Here is a 12325-nt window from a genome sequence, read left to right as displayed (position 1 = left end):
CCCAGTCTCCATGAGCTGCTCCTGCTGCCTTGGGCCGTCACAGACCCCGAGCACTCTTGTCACAGCCACAGAGCCGCGTTCTTCCTGAGCAGGGGCTGTGAGGCCCCCCGGGGACATCCTGGGTCATCCTGGGTCTTGGTGGTCTCATGGGTCCAGGGATGGGACATCTTGACCTTGGTAGCCCAAGGGGGCTGGAGATGGGACATCTTGGGTGCAGGGATGGGACATCCTGCATCTTGGTGGCCCTAAGTGTCCATGGATGAGACATCTTGGGTGTTGGTGGCTTCACACGGTCCAGGGATGGGACACTTTGGCCTGGATGGCCCAAAGACTCCAGGCATGAGACATCTTCGATGCAAGGATGGGACATCTTAGGACTTGGCGTCCCCAAGTTTCCAAGGATGGGTTGACCTCGGTCTTGGTGGCTTCATGGGGTCCTTCTGGGCCTGGGTGGCCTAAAGTGTCTAAGGATGTGACATCTTGGATCCAGGGATGGGACATTTTAGGTCTTAGTGGCCCAAAGAGGGATGGGAGCGGGCGGGTGTCACGGTCCATTCGATGATGGACTCGTGATGGTTCTTTTACCTTGATCTCAGAGCGCAAAATTAAGGCGACCAAAAAGCCAAGGGGTTATAATTCAATCAAGCAGTGTTGCTTTATTAATTCGCCCATAAAGCGACACACAACAGAGAGAGAGTAAGGAAGAGAAAGGGGAAAGAAACGGGGAAAAGTAAAGGAAAAGATGAGAAATGAGGTTGCGTTCATCACCAGTCCAGTTCCAGAAACGTCCCTCTGGTCTCCGGTCCCATGGAGTCCGGCCGGTTCTCCGCCGTGGTTCGGGATCCTCTGGTGGGAAGATCTTCAACGGTGTCCATTCTGGAGTCACCTTTTATCCTTCTTCACCCCCCCTTGCTCCCATTGTTTCAGCCCAGTCTCCTCCTTGATTTCTCAACCCAGGCTCGTACTGCGCAGGCTCAAAAGATCCACGCTTTCTTTTGCCAACGCTTACGTGTCCAGCATTCAGGGGTCTCTCTCTGGTCCACTGGGTGACCTCAGGACCCTTGGCGAGCTGCTGGGCATGCTCCTTTGCGTTGGCCATTGTTTGAGGGAGCAGGTGAGGGACACGTGTACCTGAGGCTGCAGGTGAGAACACACCTTCTGGACGGCAGCTCTTGTCCCTGGGTCAAAGAGACCCTCATGACAACAGCTTTCAGGAGGCGGGGGCTGGTTTGGCTGGAGCAGCAGCAAAGTCCAAACAGCAGCCATTGTAAGCAGGAGCCCCCCCCCGTATCGGAGAAAACAGTTCAACACAATGCTGCTCCTCGGGCCTCTCTCCAAGTCATTGTCCACCTGTTCTTTCAGTCAGGGCCTCAGTTCTCTCAGTTCTTGATGGCGATGGTCAGGCAAATACTGCTCCGTCTTCAGAACAACTCTCACAATCCCCCAACCCAGTGGAGATCCCTCAACTCATTGGAGATCCCCCAACCATGGGAGATTCCCCAAACCCATTGAAGATCCCCCAACCCATTGGAGACCCCCAAAACCCAACCATGGGAGATCCCTCAACCCATTGGAGATCCCTCAATCGACTGGAGATCCCCCCCAACTCACTGGAGATCCCCCAACCCATTGGAGATCCCCCCAATCCCATTGGAGATGCCCCAACACAGCCCATTGGAGGTCCCCAAACCCAATGGAGATGCTCCCCAAACCCCCTGGAGATCTCCCAACCCAACACATTGGAGATCCCCCAACCCCTTGGAGATGCCCCCCAACTCGTTGGAGATTCCCCCCAACCCACTGGAGATCCCCCTAAACCCATTGGAGATCCTTCCAAACACATTGGAGATCCCCCAGCCCACTGGAGAACCCCCAAAACCCATTGGAGATCCCCCCAAACACATTAGAGACCCCCCAACCCAGTGGAGATCCCTCAACCCAACCATGGGAGATCCCCAAACCCATTGGAGATCCCCCAATTCACTGGAGATCTCCTAAGCCACTGGAGATCCTCCAAAACCCATTGGAGATCCCCCCCACCCAACCATTGGAGATCCCCCAGCCCATTAAAGATCCCAGCCAACCAATTGGAGATCGCCCCAAACCCAAAGATGGGAGATCCCCTCAAACCCATTGGACATCCCCCAACCCACTGGAAATCCCCCCAAACCCAACCATGGGAGATGCCCCAACCCATTGGATGTCCCCCCAAACCCACTGGAGATCCTCCAACCCATTGGAGATCCCCAAACCCACTGGAGATCCCCCCCCAAACCTCCTGGAGATCTCTCAACCCAACCCACTGGAGATCCCTCGAAACCCATTGGAGATCCCCCCAAACACATTGGAGATCCCCCAGCCCACTGGAGATGCCTCAACCCAACCATGGGAGATCCCCCAACCCACTGGAGATCCCCCAAACCCATGGGACACCCCCCCAAACTCACTGGAGATCCCCCAACCCATTGCAGATCTCCAAAACCCATTGGAGATCCCTCAAACCCATCAGAGGTCCCCCAACCCAACCATGGGAGATGCCCCAACCCACTGGATGTCCCCCCAAACCCATTGGAGATCCTCCATCCCATTGGAGATCCCCCCAATCCCATTGGAGATGCCCTCAAACACATTGGAGATTCCCCAGCCCACTGGAGATCCCTCAACCCAACCATGGGAGATCCCCCAACCCATTGGAGATCCCTCCAAACCCACTGGAGATCTCAAAAACCATTGGAGATCCCCCCAAACCCATTGGAGTTCCCCCAATTCACTGGAGATCCGCCAAACCCACTGGAGATCCCCCAAGCCCATTGGAGTTCCCCCAATTCACTGAAGATCCCCCTAAGCCACTGCAGATCCTCTCAAACCCCTTGGAGATCCCCCAACACATTGGAGATTCCCCCAACCCAATCATGGGAGATCCCTCAACGCATTGGAGATCCCTCAATCGACTGGAGATCCCCCCCAACCCACTGGAGATCCCCCAACCCATTGGAGATCCCACCAAACCCATTAGAGATCCCCCAACCCAACCTTGGGAGATCCCCCAAACCCACTGGAGATCCACTAACCCATTGAAGATCCCACCAAACGCATTGGAGATCCCCCCCACCCAACCATTGGAGATCCCCCAGCCCATTAAAGATCCCAGCCAACCAATTGGAGATCGCCCCAAACCCAAAGATGGGAGATCCCCTCAAACCCATTGGACATCCCCCAACCCATTGGAAATCCCCCCCAAACCCAAACATAGGAGATCCCCCAAACCATTGGACATCCCCCTCAAGCCATTGGAGATCCCCCAATCCACTAGAGATGCCCCCCAACCCATTGGTGATCCCCAAAGCCATTGGAGATCCCACAAAACCCATTGGAGATCCCCCAATCCAATGACAGGAGATCCCCCCAACCCATTGAAGATCCCCCAAGCCATTGGAAATCCCCCAACCCAACCATGGGAGATCCCCCAACCCACTGGAGACCCCCCCAAACCCATGGGAGACTCCCCAACCCATTGGAGATCCCCCCAACTCATTGGAGATCCCCCCAAACCCATTGGAGGTCCTCCAATTCACTGGAGATCCCCCTAACCCACTGGAGATCCCTCCAAACCCATTGGAGATCCCCCAACCCATTGCAGTTCTCCAAAACCCATTGGAGATCCCTCAAACGCATCAGAGGTCCCCCAGCCCAACCATGGGAGGTGCCCCAACCATTGGATGTCCCCCCAAACCCACTGGAGATCCTCCAACCCATTGGAGATCACCAAACCCACTGGAGATACCCCCCCAAACCTCCTGGAGATCTCCCAACCCAACATATTGGAGATCCCCCAACCCATTGGAGATCCCCCCAAACACATTGGAGATCCCCCCCAACTCACTGGAGATCCCCCGAAACCCATGGGAGATCCCCCCAAACACATTGGAGATCCCCCAGCCCACTGGAGATGCCTCAACCCAACCATGGGAGATCCCCCAACCCATTGGAGGTCCCCCCAAACACATTGGAGATCCCCCCAACTCACTGGAGATCCCCCGAAACCCATGGGAGATCCCCCCAAACACATTGGAGATCCCCCAGCCCACTGGAGATGCCTCAACCCAACCATGGGAGATCCCCCAACCCACTGGAGATCCCCCAAACCCATGGGACACCCCTCCAAACTCACTGGAGATCCCCCAACCCATTGCAGATCTCCAAAACCCATTGGAGATCCCTCAAACCCATCAGAGGTCCCCCAACCCAACCATGGGAGATGCCCCAACCCATTGGATGTCCCCCCAAACCCATTGGAGATCCCCCCAATCCCATTGGAGATGCCCCCAAACACATTGGAGATTCCCCAGCCCACTGGAGATCCCTCAACCCAACCATGGGAGATCCCCCAACCCATTGGAGATCCCTCCAAACCCACTAGAGATCTCCAAAACCATTGGAGATCCCCCCAAACCCATTGGAGTTCCCCCAATTCACTGAAGATCCCCCTAAACCACTGCAGATCCTCCCTAACTCCTTGGAGATCCCCCAAGCTCTTGGAGATCTCCCAACCCATTGGAGATCCCCCAACCCATTAGAGATCCCCCCCACCCATTGGAGATCCCTAAACCCATTGCAGATCCCCCCGAACCCATTGGATGGATGAGACATTTTAGGTCTTGGTGGTCTAAGGGGTCCAGAGATGGCACATCATGGCCTGGGTCTTGTAAGGGATCCAAGGGTTGGGACATTTAAGGTCTTGGTGGCCCGAGATGGCTGCAAATGGGACATCTTGGATCCAGAGTTGGGGCATTATAAGTCTGGGTGGCCCTAAGTGTCCAGGGATGGGATGTCTTAGATCTTTGTGGTTTAAGGGGTCCAGAGATGAGACATCCTGGGTCTTGGTGGCCTCACGGGGTACAGGGATGGGACATCTTGACCTTGGTAGCCCAAGGGGGCTGGAGATGGGACATCTTGGGTGCGGGGATGGGACATCCTGCATCTTGGTAGCCCAAAGTGTGCATGGATGGGACATCTTGGGTCTTAGTGGCTTCACACGGTCCAGGGATGGGACACCTTGGCCTGGATGGCCCAAAGTCTCCAGGCATGAGACATCTTCGATGCAAGGATGGGACATCTTAGGACTTGGTGTCCCCAAAGTTTCCCAGGATGGGTCAACCTGGGTCTTGGTGGCTTCATGGGGTCCTTCTGGGCCTGGGTGGCCTAAAGTGTCTAGGGATGGGACATCTTGGATCCAGGGATGGGACATTTTAGGTCTTAGTGGCCCAAAGTCTCCAGGGATGGGATAACCCCAGTCTGGCATGGGACATTCTGGCTCTTGGTGGCCCAAGGGGCTCAGCGATGGGACATTTTAGGTCTTGGTGCCCTAATGGGTCCAGGGACAGGAAATTTTACCCTGAGTGGCCCAAGGTGTCCAGGAATGGGAAGTTTAGGCTCTTAGTGGCCTCACAGTTTCCAGGGATGGGACATAGTGGCAGCAAGAGTGGCCACATCTCCTCTTTCACCGGGACCAGGCCACGGTGGGGTGACCGCCTCCCTGCCCCGTATTTAAAGGGGTGCCTGGGCGGGGCCCTTTGTGACATCACCAGTGACATCACAATGCCCCACCGTGGCAGTTGCACATCCCCCTGAGATCCAGAGCCTCCAATAGGGCAGTGATGGCTCCTTAGCACCTTTTGTGCCCCACTGTGCCTGTCCCCATGTACACACCAGGGTGGTACCAAGGTGCTGGCAGCCACATCCTCCCCCACCCTGGGCAGGGTGACTTCACCTCCACCAGCTTGATACAGGGAATTAACAATTAACTAATTAACACTTAAAGAACTAACACGTAAAGACTTAAAGAGCTAACAGAGAGCTAACCCTTAATTCTTATGAATATGTGCAGGTGTTCATTCTTTCAGCATCTGCAGTTCAGGATCATGGCAGCAGATGGCTCATGAACATCGAAAATGCTCTTACAAGCCAAGGCTCTGTGCATCATTTTCCTAAAGGCTTCAAGTCTGGTGTGGATGATTAGAGAGATTTCAGGAACAGCCAAACAGAGAGCATTTCCATCATAAATAGCAATAAAGCCAAATTTCTTCTATTTTCTTCCCCCTGTCCCTCCTCCACATTTCCAGAAGAGGTGGTATCAGCAATCTCCAATTATGATTGATCTGGAGTATTTCCTCATGCAGACAAAACAATATGTCAGAAAAGTGGGTGCCTAAAACACCATGTGAGTGAGGAGACAGGCCAGGACAGCTCAAGAGGAGTCACACTCCTCTGGACCAAGAGGACCCTGGCAATCTCAGGTGCCACAGCACAGCGATACTTGTGTTCAGGAGCTGGTCAAGTGCCCCATCTCCTGTTCTGTAATGGTGTCTCAGTTTGCTCAGGTCACCCCTGACTTGAGCCCCATCCACTGCTGGGTATTCTCCAGACTCCTGCCTTGAGGAACAAAGTCCCAGGAGACCTTGCTGGTGAAGATGGAGGCAAAGAAGCCATGAAGAACCTCAGTCCTGCCTGATTTTACTCTTACAAAGTTCAGCAGCAGGCCCATGTAAGCCCGGTCTCTTATTTTAAGGAAACTGTGTCAGCTCATCTTGCTACCCTCATTCTCCCCTGCAGCTATGAAGTCCAGATCAGCTTTGGCATCATCTTTACATTGATGGACCAGGTTTCTAAATTCCTCCTTTGCACCTACACCTGCTTCCACCTCCTGTGTGCTGCCTTATTGTCCTGGAGCTCCATCAGTTCAGAGGAGCAGCTTCACGAGATGAGTGCTTCTGTTCATGGGTACTCAGAGAGAACATTCTTGTGCTTGGAGCAGCCTGTCCTGTAAGGCTGATCAGATTTCCTGAGCTTCTTCACCCCTCAGATCTACTTCCATGTAACCACCTCGTCTGCCATCCCCCAGTATGTCAAAGTCTTCTCTGGAGCCCACCAGCCTGTGCTCTGCTGCTGGCCTTCCTCCCTCCCCTCTGGTGCCTGGGACCCCATTGCTTCCTGGTCACAACAGCCAAGGTGGACACTGATGTTCACATCCCTCACCAGCTCTGTCTTCTTGATCAGGAGTAGATCCAGGTGAGCATAACCGTTGGCCCATCAGGCAGACACATTAAGAAGTTGGCCCCAGACCCTCTCCTAGCGAGTGAGTGTCAGGGCAACTACAGTTCTCCATAGGAACCTGCTCATGGACTGGAAACATCCTAAGGTTGCTTACAGAATATCTTTTCCATTTCTTCTCCATGATCAAGTAGTTTTTAACATTCAACTGGATGTACATGGTGAAGTCTTGGAACTGAGGGTGAGTGTGGGTGTGCTACAGTTGTCACCTCTCTGAGAAAACAACAGGAGTTTGACCAACATCAGGCAGAGCCGATTTCAGCTGCTCCAAGATGGACCCACTCCTTGCCCAATCTGAGCCACTCAGTGATGCCGGCAGCACCTCTGGGATATTGTATTTGAGAAAGGGTAAAAAACGCTGCACAACAGCAGGTGGGAGAGAGGAGGGAGGAGATGGGAGAGAAAAGCTCTGCAGACACCAAGGTCATATCCCACAGGACCCAAGCAGGTCCCTCAGCAGCCAAATCCTGCTCTCCTGAAATCCTGTTCTTGGCCTTGTTCTCATCTCCCAGGAGCCTCAGCTCCACTTTCCCATCCCTGACTGCTCCATCCTGACCAACTCTTTCTGGTTTATAAGTGTGAAGTCCCACAGGGCACCTCATCCCACTGACTCCTCAGTCACCCGTGTCAGGAAGATGTTGTCAATGGGCTCCAAACCCTCCTGGATGGCTGGTTCCTTGCAGATATTGGAATATCTCAGGTCTGCCATGAGGACACAGCCTGGAAACATGAGGCTTCTTTCATTTGTCTGAAGGAGACCTCATCTAATTCCTCATCATGACCAGTGAGACAGTGAGTCAGTGACCAGTTCTGTATTGGGGCAGGACAATAACCCCATGGATCAGGACAGAGCAGGACCTGACACGCTGAGCAGTGACCCTGAGGAGAAGGGCCTGGGCACTCCAAGGTCCCCACCCCAGCCCGTGGTGCACGCTCAGAATGAACAAGGCAGCTGCACACGGGGCTGCATGAGGAGGAGCGTGGGGACCCAGACACCTGCAGTTCTCATCCCATTCGGTTCAGCACTGGTGTGACCCACACACACGGGTGTGTGCCAGTGTGCGGCTTCCCAGTTTGGAGCAGCAGGGAGGAACTGGAGAGTGCAGGGCTGTGCCAAGGCAGGTTCAGCACCTTGTGCACATGGTGTGGGGTGCTGAGGGACCTGGGCTGCTTTGGCCCAGCAGCGCTGGGGAGGCTGCAGCAGTGCAGGAGTAGCCTGAGAGTGCTTGAAGGGCGGTTTCAGAGGTGGTGGAGGTTTCTGCATAGTGGGAAAGAGCTTGAGAAAGAAATAATGGCCCAAAGTGCAGCTGGGGAGGTCCAGGCTGGACATGAGCAGAAAGGAATGTGATGGAAGGGCAGTGCTGTGGGGGAGCAGGTCAGCAGAGGGAGTCTGCATCAGCCCAAGGCTTTGTGCTTCAAGGACCAGCTGGGGAGGATGGAGAGAGCTCAGCAAAGGAAGGAAGATGCTCAGACAGGAGCAAGGTGGGGCAGCAGGGGGGATGTCTCCAGCCTGCAGGGACAGAGGTGCAGGGGATGCCACAGCACAGGACAGGCTGTCGTGGAGATGATCACGGGATGGAAAGAGGCTGAAAGCCCCACCAGCCATGAGCTCCTTCTCCCCTTGGCTGTGGCTGTTGTCTGCACCTCTGATGCCTGTGAGGAGACACCTTGTCCTTGCAGCACAGGGGCCTCATGGCCTCCTTGTCCCCAGCCAGGAACCTGGGAGGTGTGGGACCATAGTCCTGCCCTTGGCCTTGCACAGCCCCACATCACACTGTCCCAGGAAGGGCCCTGGGCAACGTGGGAGGGACAGGATCTGACTTCCCATGGTACAAGGTCAGGGCTTGGCTTTTGGTTGAAGAAACATAGTCAGGTTTCCTCAGCATCAGAGACACCTGTAATTTGCTTTTCCTGACCTCCAGTTTTCTTCTCTAACCAAACCTGGATATTGTTTCTCAGTAGGTTCCCTCAGTGGGACCCATTAACATTACAAAATCTTTGGAGTTTACATCTGACTTTGACTTCTTGAGAGGTTTCATCACCTTCCTCCAGGGCCTGAGGTCCATGGGCTCAGCACCAAACCCACCAGAGGGGTCATTAAAGCGCCTGGGGCTGCTCCTGTGCTGCTGAGCTGGGCTGGGCTCCTGGGACACAGGGAGCTCATGGCAGCGGCAGCGCTGCAGAGAGACAGCTCTGCCCAGGAGCAGCTCCTCTGCACACGCACAGGGCTGAGGGCTCTGCCTGGGGATCTCAGCAGACGAGCCAGGCAGAGAGAGATTAAAGGTGGTCAGGACTGGGAGGATTACTGAGAGCTCACTGGAGGAGAAACCTTTGAAGGCCTTGCCATGGTAAGTCTCTGGTGCAGGGCAGTGCAGCTGTAGCTCCTGGAGGCACCTCCTGAAACTGGCACAGGCACAGCTGGTGGGATCTGTAAGGACGGGGCTCTTGTCAGGCCATGTTGAACACTGTGAAGCCGGGTGAGCACCCAGGGGTGCCCAGGGCTGTCCTGCAGAGCAGGGTTCCTGCACCCCAGGGCTGTGCCGGGCAGGGACTCTGCCGCCTGCCAGGGTCAGCGCTCAGCCTGCCCGGGAGATCCCATGGCAGCAGCTGTGGGGGGAAGGAGCGACCCCCGGCAGGGCAGGCAGGGAGCTGGTGGGGTTGAAGGGGGCTGTGTGGGTCAGGGCTGCTCAGAGCTCCAGATCCCCCAGAGACATGGCAGAGGGTCCTTCTGAACAACGACATTAATACAGGAACAGCCGCAAGGGAAGGAGTCTGTGCTTTCAGTTTTCCACTCTTGCTCATCTGGGTGTGCAGTGGAGATGGGGATTTATTTCTCTCTTTGGAGAAGACACTGAGACCCCAGTTCTCGTTAGGACGTGTCTGAGCTGCTCCTGAGCCCCTGCACACACTGAGCTGCCCCTGGGCAGTGCCAGGAGGTGTGAGCAGGACAGAGCTGAGCACACAGCGGGTGGGACGGGGTCTGTGACACTGACAGGGAGCAGACCAGGGACAGACACACAGCTGCAGGCAGCACAGACATGGGCAGGGACAGTTAAATGCTACCAGTAATACTGGGACAGGATTTAGGGACTTCTGTCACATGCTCTCGATTGCAGACACATTTTCCAGTGCAACCCCTGGTCTCCTCTCCTCCCCAGCAGACCCTCTGCCCCAAAGCCATGGGGTCCAGGTCACGAGTCTCCACCTCAGCAGCTGGACCTCCCGGTGAAGGGTTCCTGGAACGGGGTACACAAAAAAGGTGCTAAAAGTACTTGCTCTCCAGTGTCATTATGTGAGTGGCAGCAGCACAGCCGGGTCAGGAGAAGGTTCCACAGCATGCCCGTCTGCCTTTCTGTCCTTGCTTTATTTTCTGGTAGCACTGCAGTGTCCTTCCCTGTTTCTCCACCTGTCCCTGGTGCTCTTGCTCTCTGGGGTTGGGGTGGGGATGTGAGTCAGTTTTTGTTCTGACACCAGTTCAGTGGATCTTGACCCAGAGGTGTGTTCATGGAAACAAGATGCCCAAGCTGCATTTTAAACCCTGATGAACTGTTTTTCTCACTTGGTAGAAGGAGAGAATGATCGGAAACATCCCACCATGAGGGAGGGGGTTTTCCATGAGAAACAGCATGTTTATTTTCCTCAGAGAAGTCTCCCCTAAATTGTCACTGTCCTTTCCTTCTTTCACAGGTCCTCATGCCCACAGGCAGCAAATGTCCACCAGCAGCTCCATCACCCAGTTCCTCCTCCTGCCGTTCACAGACACACGGGAGCTGCAGCTCTTGCACTTCTGGCTCTTCCTGGGCATCTACCTGGCTGCCCTCCCGGGCAACGGCCTCATCATCACCACCATAGCCTGGGACCAGCACCTGCACACCCCCATGTACTTCTTCCTGCTCAACCTCGCCCTCATTGACATTGGCACCATCTCCACCATTCTCCCCAAGTCCATGGCCAACTCTCTGTGGGATACCAAGACCATTTCATACTTGGGATGTGCGACACAGCTCTTTTCACTTCTCTTCTTGATAGTGGCAGAGTATTGTCTTCTCACCATCATGTCGTACGACCGCTACGTTGCCATCTGCAAACCCCTGCACTACGGGACCCTCCTGGGCAGCAGAGCTTGTGTCCACATGGCAGCAGCTGCCTGGGCCACTGGGTTTCTCAATGCTCTGCTGCACACGGCCAATACATTTTCACTGCCCCTGTGCAAGGGCAATGCCCTGGGCCAGTTCTTCTGTGAAATCCCCCAGATCCTCAAGCTCTCCTGCTCACACTCCTTCCTCAGGGAACTTGGGATTATTGTGGTCAGTGCCTGTTTAGCATTTGGTTGTTTTGTGTTCATCGTGGTGTCCTATGTGCAGATCTTCAGGGCTGTGCTGAGGATCCCCTCTGAGCAGGGACGGCACAAAGCCTTTTCCACCTGCCTCCCTCACCTGGCCGTGGTCTCTCTGTTCATCAGTACTGGCACATTTGCCTACTTGAAGCCCCCCTCCATCTCCTCCCCATGGCTGGACCTGGTGGTGTCTGTTCTGTACTCAGTGGTGCCTCCAGCAGTGAACCCCCTCATCTACAGCATGAGGAACCAGGAGCTCAAAGATGCCTTGTGGAAACTCTTAGTGTTTTCTGAAGCAATAAACCGCCCATCTTTTTCTACATAAGAGTTTTAATGTAACTAATTACAGAACCAGCCTTTCATCTCTATTTTTTCTTGTTGATGGTGGTTTTATTGTGATAATGTTGTCATCCCCCATTCACTGCCTCCTTTTCTTGTATAACTACTGTCCATGATCTCATGTATTTAAACAAAATAAAGGGCCTTGTCGTGACTCATTTTCATGGTATCCTTCCAGCAAAGCCTATTTGGAGCTGCAGGGACAGTTCCTGTGTGGAGGGAAAAGAGTCCATCCTGTCAGCCCTGCCAGGGAGCAGCAGCGCTTGTTCTTCCAGAGCTGTTCTGGTTCCACTCCACACTCTCCTTCTCATCCCTGTGTTGGTGCAAGGCCTGAGTGCTCTGGCAGCTTGGTCACCATCCTGCTGTGTGTCAGTGCTGTGGGCGCAGGCAGGGACAGGCAATGGGCACTGCTGTGACAGAGCTGGCCTCAGTAACAGTACTTGCACAAGGAAAAGTGCATGATGGTTTATATCTTCTTGCAATGTTCCTCTCAAGCTTATTCCTACAAAAGTCACCCACTTATAAAACGCCATTTTGCAA

General features: G+C 54.4%; 2 protein-coding genes across 2 annotated transcripts in view; both read left to right on the top strand.

The window, feature by feature from the left end:
* Positions 1–12325, top strand: part of LOC309450358 (olfactory receptor 14A16-like) — a gene marked incomplete at its 3' end in the record, with an annotated part of 259029 nt that overhangs the window by 46549 nt on the left and 200155 nt on the right. The window lies entirely within an intron of this gene.
* LOC309450368 (olfactory receptor 14A16-like) lies at positions 10821–11771 on the top strand (the record flags this gene model as incomplete). Its single annotated transcript, XM_082073186.1, has 1 exon — positions 10821–11771. The coding sequence occupies one exon, from the start codon at positions 10821–10823 to the stop codon at positions 11769–11771; it is 951 nt and encodes a 316-aa protein (XP_081929312.1).

Source organism: Streptopelia decaocto (genome assembly GCF_964273445.1).
Source record: "Streptopelia decaocto genome assembly, chromosome: 26".
In the NCBI taxonomy this organism is placed as follows: domain Eukaryota; kingdom Metazoa; phylum Chordata; class Aves; order Columbiformes; family Columbidae; genus Streptopelia; species Streptopelia decaocto.
Note: the sequence above shows the minus strand (reverse complement) of the source record. Positions and strands in the feature narration are given on the sequence as shown.